The following is a 14,709-nucleotide window of genomic DNA, read 5'->3' as shown; positions in this document are numbered from 1 at the left end:
GGTCAGGGAACTAATATCCCACGTGCAGCATGACCAAAAAAAAAAAATAAAATAAAAGAAAATTTAAGGCACATATCCTTTTTTAAAAAATCTTTTATTGGAGTATAGTTGATTTAAAATGTTGTGTTAGTTTCTGTTGTACAGCAAAGTGAATTAGTTATACATATATATATCCACTCTTTTTTGTTTGTTTTTTTTGGCCACACTGCGCAGCTTTCAGGATCTTAGTTCCACTACCAGGAATTGAACTTGTGTCCCCTGCAGTGGAAGTGCAGAGTCCTAACCACAGGACTGCCAGGGAATTCCTATATCCACTGTTTTTTAGATTCTTTTCCCATATAGGTCATTTTAGAGTTTTGAGAAGTGTGCCCTGTGCTATACGGTAGGTCCTTATCTATTTTATATTAAGGCACATATGTAATCACAGTGTGTAGCCCTTATCTGGATCCTGATTCCAACAGATTGTTAAAACAAGAAAATGTGAGTATGAGATAATTGCATATTTAAATACTGCTGGATGTTTAAACAGACTGAATAGTGTGATAATATTAAAAAATTATTTTAAATTATTTTTAGATATGAGAAAGATATTGTAACTATAGTTAGAAAAAGTCTTTTTTTTCCCCGAATTTATGAATGATAGCTATGAAGTCTGGTATTTCTTTTAAAATAACCCAAGAGAGGAGGAATAGGTGGTGGTTTAGATGAAAACAGATTGGCTGGGAGTCAATAGTTGTTCAAAGCTGGATGATGGATCCATGAGGGCTGGTGATATTACTGTCTTCTTTTATTATTTTTTTTCTTTTTTTTCAGCTTTATTGAGGTATAATTGACAAATAAAATTCTAAGATGTTTAAGGTGTACATTGTGATGATTTGATATAGGTAGACACTGTGAACTGTCTGCTTTTATATGTTTGAACTTTCCCATAATATAATATTTTCAAAAAGCAGAGGGGAAAACCCAAGAAAATAAATAAGATAATTATATTGTAATAAACGCTAAGAAAAGAAATATGGTAATGAATAGTCTTCCCACTTGAAGTCCCATCCTAACCTAAGGCACAGGAATCAATCTGTTCAGGTTACCAGGTCAACTCCCTTCTAAATCATCCAGAAAAAACCTGTAAGTTGGGGCCACACCCAAGTGGGGAGATAGAGTGTTTTCTTGGCTGAATCTCTATAGGCCAATTCAGTTTCCATCTTGGAAGGGAGGAGCCAGGATTCCAAGCATTATCTGCCTAATCCAAAACCATTTGGTCACACCCTGATCTAGCCAATGTGTACAGACTTTTAGGTGCATAAGAACAACCCTGAGGGCTGGTTGAAGCACAGATTTCTGGGTCCTGCCCTTAAGGATCTGATTCTGAAGGTCTGGGGTGGAGTCTCATAGTTTAATTTTCCAACCAGCTCTTCAGCAAACTGAGGCAGAGCCCTTGCACTTTGAATATAATATAATATTTAAGTTAAACTGACCCCGGCTCCCTGGGTCCTGAGACTGATGGACCAGACCATTTACCTAGGGGAAGAGAAAGCCCTTTGTGAGACTAACAAATGTCAGAGTTGCCATACTGTTTGTGAATATTTTCCTGTAGAAACTCTGGCTCCTTAGAGTGACCTATGAAAACATCTGTGACTTTTCCAGCCTCATGTCTCATCACATCCTGCCCCCAACATTATCCTCCAGCAATTCCCAACTTTTTGCAGCTCCTTCTCCTGCATTCATTAGTACATCACTTGCCTTAGCGTTTTGGCTTCTGCTGTTCTTATTCTGAATAGCCAAACCTTTCCCTTCTACTCAGCCCGCCATTATTGCAGGCATAAACTCTGTGTTTAGAGCTAGATCCAGGAGAGATCATGTTATCCAGTCCCTACAATCTAAATCCAATCTCCCAGTGAGTGACACACCCATGGGCATAAAGCAGTTATAAAATACCTTTGAACTTCTATTCCCTCCACAAAGCATCATTCAATCTATCACCAATATTGTTTACAAAGATTGTTTATTTGTTTGTAACTTGTCAACAAGTGTTTGTCATTTTCAAGTTTCACCTAAGTCTCACCTTAAAGGAATAAAAACCAAAAATGTTTTAAAAAATCAGGAGTGATATTAATTACCCAATAACTTAACTCTCGCCTAACAGAAAAGCCTGGGTATAAAACTGATGAAATTATCACACTGTCAGATAACAAGGGAGGGGGAAAAAGAGGAGGAAGGAAAACAGCTCTTCTGGAAAACAGGAAGTAGGAGACATTTGCTTATAAAAGGAGAAATTGGACTAGAAACCTCAGGTTAAGAGGATTAAATTGCAGATGTCCTTAACATTGCCGGCTCTGCCTTTCTCTGAGAGTTTCTTGGAATGGCACACCCGAATTATGAGAAGGTAAGTTTGGTTTGAATTTCATTTATTTTCCCACAGATTCACTTTTTAAAGCCTTTCTAGAGCTCACTTAAATTTCCCTCTTTCTGGATGTAAGAAATCTCTATCTGAGAATCTCCCTCTTTTGCAAGCGAATTATTACTTTTCTTTCATGTGATTGCGGTATACAACTTGGGTGAAAGTAAAAAAGGAGAAACTAAATATTTCTGTTCCTAGTTCAAAGTAAGATATTTATTTTGTAGAAAGACATGTTGTAGCTGGGCAAGATAAAACGGTAAAGCAATGGAGAGCTGCCATAAAAAGAAAGTGAAAAGGGTAATGTGGATAAGGTCAGAAAGTGACGTGACTAGTAGGTTTATTTCCCCCAGGAGTAAGAAGCAAACCTACTCCCAATGGCCTTGGTACCAAAGGGTTTCCTGACTAGGCTTGGGTAGTCCTGGACTAGAGGAGAACATAAGTTGAGTAGGTTTCATAGGTATTTGCAGGGGCCACTGCACCGGGCTAGAGAACTGAATTGGCCAATATGAAGTATATGATTATGGGCAAGTCATATAGCTGCTTACCTCTTGAGTGGAGTGATACTCTCTCAATAATGTCCTTTTTTTTTTTTTAAGCTGACCAGTGAAATGTTTCCTGGAGTGCTTTGAAAAAGTGGTGTACAAATGCAAAATCCCTTTTGCTAGCTGAAGTGCAGAGCAAGGGGAAGAGATTTAAACTGGGTGCGGAGGGGCAGGCGGGCGGGCGGGCGGATGGGGACGGGCCTGGCCACATTGGCTTCACTTAGCTGTTCAGAGAAGAGAATATTACAATTGAGCTGGAATGGAGTTTATTCACCCTTGGATTGCAGAGGAAAACTAGAAACTTAAGCATATGTGACTCTATGTTATTGTCATTTAATTTCTAAGCCTCAGTTGCCTAGTTTCTAAAATATGAAAACTAATAAATTACTACAAGTATGTTATAGGTTTAAATGAGAAATACAAAAAGGTCCTAGCACAGTGCATGTGGACTGTACAAAACCAGTAAATATCAGTTCCTTCCTACCTATCCACTTTATCTTTCATTCATGAAATTGTTAAAAGAACACTGAGTGTCCACTCTGTGCTGGGCACTGTGTAAGCCCTGCGATAGCAGTGGAGAGTAAGACAGATATATTTGCTCCCCTCAGGTCGTGGGGCTGAAACAAGGTTGGTATGGCTGAAGCTCAGAAACCTCAGGGCTCTTAAGCTGGAAAGGCAGGCAGGGGCCTGGCTGTTCAACAATTTATAGGCTACACCAGGGAGTTTTGTCTTTTAACTGAAGTATTTTAAACAAGCAGGAGAGCAGTCTGCAGAAAGGAGCCAGAATGGATTGGGATCACAGGAGATTACTGATTCTGCCAGTGATGATAACGTGAATCACACAACAGAAGATGAAAAGGCAGAAACACCTTCTACACAGATTTAGGAGATAAAAGCATTTGGTGTTCTAACTGATGGAGAGGAAGACCATGAAGAAAATGGTTTCCCCAAACTCAAGATCTATGCTTTAATTTCCTCTTATCATCCACATGTAAATCTGCTTTTGCCCATTTCTTCATTGTTTTCCTCATCTAATAAAGGGCCAATGAATCAATATCAAATTCAGGGAATCTCAGTTTTTCCATCCAGCTATTGGCTTTTATTCATTAGTTGTGCCATGAAAATAAATATTTTAGTTGTACAGCATTAAATGAGAATCAGTGATTGAGCCTTGCTTTTCCAGAATTTCTTTGAAGAGGCCTTAGGTGAAGAAAATATGGTTCTTACATTGCTTCCAGTTAATGAGGAAATTGTTGAAGACCATCAAACCGAACCAAGTGTTTCTTCAACTTCAGAAGTCAAAGTGGAGTCACTGAGTCCAGATGATCAAGGTATGAGAACAACAGGGTGAGCTCAGTTTGCTGCTCCTCCAGCTCTGGAAGCCCAGGAAAAGTAAGATTCTTCTTCCCCTGTCCTTTAACTATGCAACACCCAGCTTAAATCTCACCTTGATTATCTGTGGTAGGAGATTCTCAAACTCTCATACTGCTCATTTGCTAAGCACCATTACTGTCTTACTTTTTTTTTTTTTTGCTGTATGCGGACCTCTCACTGTTGTGGCCTCTCCCGTTGCGGAGCACAGGCTCCGGACGTGCAGGCTCAGCAGCCACGGCTCACGGTCCCAGCCACTCTGCAGCATGTGGGATCTTCCCAGACCAGGGCACGAACCCGTGTCCCCTGCATCGGCAGGCGGACTCTCAACCACTGCGCCACCAGGGAAGCCCCACATTACTGTCTTACTTTTAAAAAGACACAAAAACTAGGCATGTGGAGTGCTTTGGACAGAGCATGACCTCATGGGGCAGCTAGATGTGAGCTCAAATTCCCAACCCATGAAGCTCAATCGTCTTTCCATTTTTACATACTTCTTATGAAAACCAAGTCATTCCGAGCTTTTTTCTTTTTCTTTTATTTCGAGCTTTTTTGAGATATAACTGACACATAAAACATGGTGTAATTTTAAGGTGTATAGGGTGATGATTGATGTACATATATATTGCAAAATGATTACCAAATTAAGGTTAATTAACACATCCGTCACCTCACACAGTTAACTTTTCCCCCACTGTGGTGAGAACATTTTAAGATTTACTGTCTTCTTAATTTTTAAGCATACATTATAGTATTAACTGTAGTCACCATGCTATACATTAGATCCCTAGAACTTACTCATAACTGAAAATTTGTACCCTTTGATCAACATCTTCCCATTTCCCCTACTCCCAATTCCTGTCAACAACCAATCTACTCTCCATTCCTGAGTTCAGCCTTTTTAGATTCCACATATAAGATCAGATGGTATTTGGGAGACTAAATCATCTTGAAAAGCATCTAATCTTTTGCTTGGTGAGCAATTACTGATCAAATATCTAGCGGCTCTTAATATCATGACCCTTTGTATCAGGGCTTCATATGAAGGCATTGAATAAGTATTTTCAGAATGATTTTATTTTGGGGGCAAATAATGAGGACTTCCAGATAAAGTAGACAGTGATAAGTTAAGTTAAGCAAAGTGATGTGAGACAAGGTACATTTTCTCTGTAGAGAAAAATGAGGCAGGTTGACAGAATGGAGGACCATTGTTGGATGGGGTGGTTTTAATTATTTCTGTAGGGACAGATATTTTGTGGTCCAACATCTACACATTTTGGGGGAGCAATCCAATATAATGTTCTATCCAGGTGGTTGTTTATGGCTGCAAAAAGCAGGTTGCTATAGGTAGTGTGAAAAAAGTGGAATTTAGAATTTCAAAATGTGTATTTGAGTCCCAGGTCTGCCATTTTAATGGTGGAGTGATCTTGGGCAAGTCCTTTAACTCCTGAATCTATTACCTTATTTGTAAGATGAATAATAGTTGATATGTATATGTACAAATTGGGTTATGAGAAATAAGTGAGAACTTTGTAAAATCTTAAAGAATTTACAAATATTACATTATTACTACTTTGTTTCCCTTCTTTTCTCAGTTCATCCTCCTCAGACAGATGCACAGGTCAAAGCTTGCCCAAAATCTAGTCGTAGTAAACCAATTTCTCCCTTGCCAGCCATACTGCCTCCAATTAACAACGTGAGTCGGGACACTTTGCGGAAATGGTGCCAACAACTTAATTTGAGTACCGATGGTCAGGTGAGTGCACTGGTAGGAATCTCTGGTGCTTGCAACAAGTATGGGAGCTCTGCCAGCTTTTAATTTTTTAATTAAATTTTAATCAATCAATTAATTAATTTTAAATTAATTATTTTGGGGGTTTTCATTGTGGTGCATGAACTTCTCATTATGGTGGCTTCTCTTGTTGTGGAGCATGGGCTCTAGGTGTGCAGGCTTCAGTAGTTGTGGCATGTGGGCTTCAGTAGTTGTGGGCCTGGGGCTCTAGAGCGCAGGCTCAATAGTTGTGGTGCAGGGGCTTAGTTGCTCCACGGCATGTGGGACCTTCCCGGACCAGGGATCAAACCCATGTGCCCTGCACTGGCAGGCAGATTCTTAACCACTGTGCCACCAGGGAAGTCTGCAGGTTTTAATGTTTATTTCCCTTCTTAATTTCCTTAGAAAATAGATGTTTATCTGAGACTCCAGAAACATGCTTATCCTGAAAAAGATCAGGTGAGTGAGGAGTGTCATGATTTAAGTTCTGACTGTGAATTTTTCCTCCTCTCCACCATCTCTATATGGTGGCAAGGTTTCTCACCCAAGACAATTGACATTTCGGGCCAATTAATTTCTTTTTGTCCTGGGGCTTGTCCTGTGCATTTTAGGATGTTTAGTAGCCTAAATATCCATGGATTCTACCCACAATGTGTTAGTGATCTCCCTCCCCCTATACACAGTTTTGACAATCAAAATTTCTCCCAGTTGAGAACCACTGCTCTGAGGGAACTAACATTCCTAAACCCTTCCCACACTGACATACACAGGCACATGTTCATACATGTATGAACACAGGTACATCTTCATACATGTATGAAGAATGATAAAATCAACCCAAATGTCCTTGGGGCGGTGACGCTTCACTGCATACTCATTGTGAATTCCATTTGCAGTATATTCCTGAATCATCACGGGAGGCCAGATTGCAGTCATGTCCAGGGAAACACAAGATGGTGACCAAGAGAGCAAGTGTGCAGAAAAGGAAGATGAGTGAGAATGAGGAAAGGACTAACGTGGTTGAAGTGATAACTTCAGCTCAGGCAGCCATGTTGGCAGCATGGTCAAGGATTGCTGCAAGAGCTGTTCAACCTAAGGCTATAAATTCACGTCCCCTGCCTACCTCTGTTGAGTCCTTTCTGCCGCAAGCTTCTGGTAAGATCAACCTTAAAGAATGGTTACCATGCCAGAGAAAGAAGACACACTTTTATTAGTCCAATACTGATGGTAGTTAAAGGGAAAGCGTTAGTTAAAATATCTGCAGATGGGAAGTTAGGTTCATAGAGGGCTTATCTTGTGATTGATAGATAGCCAAGTTTTGCTTGAATGGCTCTCTGAGCCAGGTGGCTGAGTGGGGACACTTTCTCATCGCTGAGCACAGATCCAAGGTGGGAAGAAAGCATAATCTGGTAATGTGGTCAGCCACAGCCTGAGGTCTTCCCCTTTCTATTGGATTGGAAGAATTAATTTAAATGACCATGGTTCAAACCCTTGTCTTACCACTTCCTAGGTATGTGACATTGGCAAGTTACTCAGAATAAACCCTGGTATCCTGATTTATAAAATGAAGATTTCAACTATTCTACTTGATAGAATGATTGTGAGCCTTATGAAATACAGCTTGGTATCCTAAAAGTAGGCAATGATAATTAAAATATTTGGGGCCCCTGTCCTCTTGAGAAATCTCGAGAATAACTTAGCCCCATCTTTCTCCAATTCCTGCTCCACTCTTTGATACTTCTGTTTCATTTCCATCAGACCCTACCTCAGGCCAGCACAAAGTCATTCTCTTTATTGGCTTGAATTCTTTTCCTCTCTCCATCCCATTTCCAGAGGTGTTCTGGATCCTCTTTTTTTTTTTCTTAAATTTATTATTTATTTATTTATTTATTTATGGCTGTGTTGGGTCTTCGTTTCTGTGCAAGGGCTTTCTCTAGTTGCGGCGAGCGGGGGCCACTCTTCATCGTGGTGCGTGGGCCTCTCACTGTCGCGGCCTCTCCTGTTGCGGAGCACAGGCTCCAGATGCGCAGGCTCAGTAGTTGTGGCGCACGGGCTTAGTTGCTCCGCGGCATGTGGGATCTTTCCAGACCAGGGCTCGAACCCGTGTCCCCAGCATTGGCAGGCAGATTCCCAACCACCGCACCACCAGGGAAGCCCCCTTTTTTTAAAATTATTAATTAATTAATTTATTTTTGGCTACATTGGGTCTTTGTTGCTGCGGGCAGGCGCTCTCTAGTTGCTGCAATCCGGGGCTACTCTTTGTGACAGTGTGCAGGCTTCTCCTTGCGGTGGCTTCTCCTGCTGCAGAGGGGCTCTAGGTGCGCAGGCTTCAGTAGTTGTGGTGCACAGGCTTCAGTAGTTGTGGTGCACAGGTTTAGTTGCTCCAAGGCACGTGAGACCTTCCTGGACCAGGGATCAAACGAGTGTCCCCGGCATTGGCAGGCAGATTCTTTTTTTTTTTTTTTCGGTACGCGGGCCTCTCACTGTTGTGGCCTCTCCCGTTGTGGAGCACAGGCTCTGGACACACAGGCTTAGCGGCCACGGCTCACAGGCCTAGCCGCTCCGCGGCATGTGGGATCTTCCCGTACAGGGGCACGAACCCGTGTCCCCTGCATCGGCAGGTGGACTCTCAACTACTGCACCACCAGGGAAGCCCTGGCAGGTGGATTCTTAACCACTGCGCCACCAGGGAAGCCCTACTCATCCTTTTAATTCCTCTTCATTCAGCAGTTATCGAGCACCTACTGGGATCCAGGAGTGTGCCTAGCCACACTCTTTAAATTATTCTTTAAATTTTATTTTTTAAAATTTATTTTATTGAAGTATAGTTGATTTACAGTGTTGTGTTAATTCCTACTGTACAGCAAAGTGATTCAGTTATACATATATGTATACATTCTTTTTCATATTCTATTCCATTATGGTTTATCACAGGATATTGAATATAGTTCCATGTGCTATACAGTAAGGCCCTGTTGTTTATCCATTCTGTGTATAATAGTTTGCAACTGCTAATCCCAAACTCCCAAGTTCTCTATGTCTGTGTGTCTGTTTCTGTTTTGTAGATAAGTTCATTTGTGTCATATTTTAGATTCCACATATAAGTGATATCATATGGTATTTATCTTTCTCTTTATGACTTACTTAGTATGATAATCTCTAGGTATATCCATGTTGCTGCAAATGGCATTGTTTCATTCTTTTTTATGGTTCATACTCCATTGTGTATATGTGCCACATCTTTTTTATCTGTCAATGGACATTTAGGTTGTTTCCATGTCTTGACTATTTGTAAACAGCTCTGCAATGAACACTGGGGTGCATGTGTTCTTTCGAACCATGTTTTCTTCAGATATATGCACAGGAGTGGGATTGCTGGATCACATGGTAGCTCTGTTTTTAGTTTTTTAAGGATCTCTGTACTGTTCTCCATAGTAGCTATACCAATTTACATTCCCACCAACAGTGTAGGAGGGTTCCCCCTTTTCTCCACATCCTCTCCAGCATTTGTTATTTTGTAGACTTTTTTTTTTTTTTTTTTTTGCGGTACTTGGGCCTTTCACTGCTGTGGCCTCTCCCGTTACGGAGCACAGGCTCCGGACACGCAGGCCAAACGGCCATGGCCCACGGGCCCAGCCGCTCCGCGACGTGCAGGATCCTCCCGGATCGGGGCACGAACCCGCGTCCCCTGCATTGGCAGGCGGACTCCCAACCACTGCGCCACCAGGGAAGCCCTGTAGACTTTTTAATGATGGCCATTCTGTATGGTGTGAGGTGGTACCTCAGTGTAGTTTTGATGTGCATTTCTCTAATAATTAGTGGTATTGAGCATCTTTTCATGTGCCCATTGGCCACCTGTATGTCTTCTTTGGAGAAATGTCTATTTAGGTATTCTGCCCATTATTTGACTGGGTTGTTTGTTTTTTGTTATGAACTGTTTGTATATTTTGAAAAGTAAGCCTTTGGCGGTCTTGTCATTTGCAAATTTTTTCTCCCAGTTCATAAGTTTTTTGTTTGTTTGCTTGTTTATGGTTTTCTTTGCTGTACAAAAGCTTGTAAGTTTGATTAGGTCCCATTTATTTATTTTTGCTTTTATTTCTTTTGCCTTGGGAGACTGACCTAAGAAAACACTGCTACAATTTATGTCAGAGAATGTTTTGCCTATGTTCTCTTATGGTATCATGTCTTATATTTAAGTCTTAAAACCATTTTGAGTTTATTTTTGTGTATGGTGTGAGTATGTGTTCTAACTTCATTGATTTACATGCAGCTGTGCAACTTTTCCAACACCATTTGCTGAAGAAGATGTCTTTTCTCTATTGTATATTCTTGCCTTCTTTGTCAAAGATTAATTGAGCATAGTGTGTGTGTTTATTTCTGGGCTCTCTATTCTGTTCCATTGATCCATATGTCTGTTTTTGTGCCAATATCATGATGTTTTGATTACTGAAGATTTGTAGTGTCATCTGAAGTCTGGGAGAGTTATGCCTCCTACTTTGTTCTTTTTCCTCAGGATTGCTTTGGCAACTCTGGGTCTTTTATGGTTCAGTATAAACTGTAGGATTATTTTTTTAGTTCTGTGAAAAATCATGGGTTATTTGATAGGGATCACCTTAAATCTGTAGATTGCTTTGTGTAGTATGGCCATTTAAATAATATTAATTCTTCCAATCCAAGAGCGTGGTAATCTCTACTCTTATTTTACAGTCTGACTGGGGAGATTTTATAGATATTTAAGCCTACAGTGATTGCTCCTTTCTCTCAATTTCAGACACTTGATATCTGTAGGACTTAACTACTCTGTTGTCTCTCAAATATCCCATCTCCCCAATTAGATTGTTCCTTAGACTTTTAAAAAAGATCCTTTTGCCTGTTTTCTATAGTTGAGGCAGTACAATGTAATGGTTAGGCAAATTGGCTGTGAATCAGAATACCTAGATCCTTGTTTTGGTTCTGGGAAAATTATGATATTTTAACACTGTAAGCTTCACTTACTTCACCTGTAAATAAGAAAAGTAAATAAAAGGTAAATATTAATAATGTTCTTAAGAATAAATGTATTAATACATGTAAGTCACTTAGCAAAATCCCGGACACAAAGCAAGGTTTCCAAAAGTTAATTGTTATTGTCCTCTGTGCTATGTAGTTTGTGAAGTTAGATTACGGTGTCTTTTGGTCTACATTTTTCATGCTTCTCATTCAGTTGATTCAAGAATGACTCACTGAGAGATTGGATTGGGGTACTCTTACCTGATCGTAGCAGTTTATATTTGCTTCTTTTTCCTTGCCTAGGTGTCCGGTGGTGTGTGGTCCATGGCAGACCACTCTTGGCAGACACAGAAGGTTGGGTTCGCCTGCAGTTCCATGCAGGTCAGACCTGGGTGCCTAACACTCCCAGGAGGATGATCTCTCTCTTCATGTTACCTGCCTGCACTTTCCCATCCCCAGACCTAGAAGATAATATGTTATGTCCTGAATGTGCTAAGAGGTAACCCTTAAGTATCTTTCTAAATATGACACAGAGAACAATAGATGTCTAGATGGGTTTCTGAAAAATTTAGTAGGAGAAGGCAGAGGGCAAACATGCTGTTTCCTTAATTTGCCATATAGATCAGGCAAAAATAGGAAGCAAAAATAATTTAGCAGTGGATTAGAACCCAGATAAACGTAGCTTCTTCTTAGCAACCTTAACAAGGTAGCTGACAAGTTAAGACCTTAACTGCCTCAACTTTAGAGAAATCTGTTTTAAGAAAGAAAAAATTAGGTTCTTACCATATGTCAGATACTTAGCTGGGGATACAAAAATTAGTAAGACAAAACCCATGTAGCATGCTGAGACGAAAATGAGTAAGAGATGCTATGAAACTCTCTGGAAAGTACCTATATTGAAGTGACTTAGGGAAACTTCAGAAGGGATTACATGTACTGAGGAAGAGTTTACCAGTTAGAAAGTAAAAATTTGGGCATTTTGGTAGTCAAAACAGCCCCTACCAATACATGGAAGAATATGACCTGCTTAGAGATTGCAAATAGGCCTATATGATTGAAGCTTATATTGACAAATAAGTCTGGGAAGGGAAGGAGCAGACTACTGAATGTTTTATATCTATATTAAAGGTCTCATATTATCCTGGGGGTCATAGTTTCTCAGTCACTTTTGGGACATAGATTTCTTTGAGAAAATAATGATAACAACATCTTCTCCACTCAAGAAAATACACATTGTGCATACACATAAGCAGTGCTTTAGGTTTTATATGGACGTGGAACTCATGAGCACAAAATTCAGCTTTTGGTGATAGAATTGGATGGAGGTGATGCAAGATGGGTGTGAAGGAAAATTAGGTTTTTATTTTTATTTTTTTATAGTTACATATTTTTTAAATATTTATTTATTTGGCCGTGTCAAGTCTTAGCTGCAGCACACAGGCTCTTCATTGTGGCATATGGGATCTTTCATTGCAGTGTGCGGGCTCTTTGTTGCGGCTCATGGGCTTCTTTCTAGCTGTGGCGTGAGGACTTAGTAGTTGTAGCACAGGGGCCCAGAGCACGCGGACTCAGTAGTTGTGGCACGCGGGCTCTAGAGCATGTGGGGTTCGTTGTCCCGTGGCATGTGGGATCTTAGTTCCCAGACCAGGGATTGATCCCGCATCCCCTACATTGGAAGGCAGATTCTTAACCACTGGACCACCAGGGAAGTCCTGAGGTTTTTTTGTTTTTTAAGAAAGTAGATTGAAATCTTATGACAGAGACTAGATTGGAGGGTAAGAAATTACTATAATAATTCTGGAAAGATGTAATTTATGACCTTGGCAAAGAATTTGAAGTGGAATGGGACAAATGTAAGAGTTGCAGGAGTATAGAGAACAGAATGCCACCTTATTAGACGAAAGGCAGAAGTTCAGTTCAAGGGCAAAGAATGATACATGGGACATGCTTCACATGGGTCTAGTGTTCAGAGAAGTATGGGTTAGAGAGAAACATCTTTGGGAGTCATTAACATGCAAATTGAACATAAGAATATGTAAGAATTAGAAGGGACTGCAGAAGAACCTTAAAAGAGAATCAGCTTATCGATGGCAGGTGAGCAATGAAGACTGAAAAGGTGCAGTTAGAGGTTGGGAGATAAATGAGAAAAAAAGCAATGGGTTGAGAGTTTCAGAAGGAAATAGATGGTAGTGAGTGTAAGATTATGGTTAATGTAGTGTTGCTGGGAACGTCAATTTGGTACACCATTGGCAGCCTTTTTGAGAGTATGTTGAGAGGGTCAGGTGATAGTTGGAACAGAGCATGTGAAGAACTAGGAACAGGTCATATTGATGATCTCTACTACCTGAGCTAGAGGAGATAGTAGTTAGTTGAGGCAGTAATATCAAAGGAGCTTGTTTGTGTCTTCCCTTCCTTCCTTCTTTCCTTCCCTCCTCTGTTTCTTCTTTTTAATTTTTAATGGGAAAACCAAGAGCATGTGTGAACAGAGAGGGGATGTGGGGAGAAGGTGTGAGGAGGAAAGGGAAAGTATAAAGATAAAGGAAGTAGAACCAATTGTAGTTTAGAGAATAGGAGCCCTGATATTAAGTGGACAATGTTGTTCCTTTGCTTACTGCATAAAATCTTTTTGCCCACCATCCTTGGGTTGTGGGACAAACTACTCACAAACTCCAGAAGGGTATTCCTCATTTTATTGGTCATTTTCAAGGGGTTGGTATGTAATGGTCTATCTTATTCTAACCATTTTCCAAAATGTTTTTCTGACTTGCTTTATAGGAACAAGAAAATTATGAAAAGATTAATTGCAATGGGGAAGAGGAAGAAACCTGGTTTGGACATACCAACATCATTGCTTTTAGATGGGCCATGACTTAATACAAAATAAATGGTTAGCGGAGGGGAAGGGGTGGGGTGTGGGTGAAATGTGTGAAGGGGGATAATTGTATGGTAATGATGGTAATTAAACTTATATCAGTTTTGTAGTGTACACAAATATCAAATTACTATGTTGTACACCTGTAACATAACATTATATACCAATTTTACCTCAATATAAAAAAATGTTTGTTAGAATACACCAGTGAAGCCATCTAGTCCTGGACTTTTGTTTGTTGGGAAGTCTTTGATTATGATTCAATCTCCTTACTAGTAATCATGAAAAAAAAAAGATAAATGATGGAGAGCCCACAGTTAAAGTGACTTGCATCCCAGTGATTGCTATGCTCTGTCCTCACCATCCTCAATGTTGCCTGATGCCTTAAGTACCGATGGGAATGTCTGGATTCTGTACTTAGGTTTACCAAAAAGTGACTGTTACTGCTGCTTCAGGTACTAGCTATATAGGATGTAATTTGTTTTTATTTTAGTTAATAGATTTTTGTCTTTTTAGCAGTTTTAAGCTTTCAGAAACATTGAGCAGAAAGTACAGAATTCTCAAATACCACCCCTCCTCCCCACCCCATTTCCTCTACTATCAACATCCTGCACCCGAGTGGCACAGTTGTTGAACCTACATTGACCCATCATTGTCACCCAAAGCCCATAGTTTATATAAGGGTTCATTCTTTGTGTTGTACACTCTATGGGTTTTGACCAATGTATAATGACATACTCATCATTTTAGTGTCATACAAAATAGT

General features: G+C 40.2%; 1 protein-coding gene across 1 annotated transcript; it reads left to right on the top strand.

Annotated features, from left to right (window-relative positions):
* Positions 1–2,359: 2,359 nt before the first annotated feature.
* DPPA2 (developmental pluripotency associated 2) lies at positions 2,360–13,940 on the top strand (the record flags this gene model as incomplete). Its single annotated transcript, XM_081234697.1, has 7 exons — positions 2,360–2,383; positions 4,124–4,271; positions 5,907–6,067; positions 6,488–6,541; positions 6,979–7,237; positions 11,375–11,570; positions 13,847–13,940. The coding sequence occupies 7 exons, from the start codon at positions 2,360–2,362 to the stop codon at positions 13,938–13,940; spliced, it is 936 nt and encodes a 311-aa protein (XP_081090823.1).
* Positions 13,941–14,709: the final 769 nt, after the last annotated feature.

This window comes from Mesoplodon bidens (assembly GCF_964165515.1).
Source record: "Mesoplodon bidens genome assembly, chromosome: 5".
In the NCBI taxonomy this organism is placed as follows: domain Eukaryota; kingdom Metazoa; phylum Chordata; class Mammalia; order Artiodactyla; family Ziphiidae; genus Mesoplodon; species Mesoplodon bidens.
Note: the sequence above shows the minus strand (reverse complement) of the source record. Positions and strands in the feature narration are given on the sequence as shown.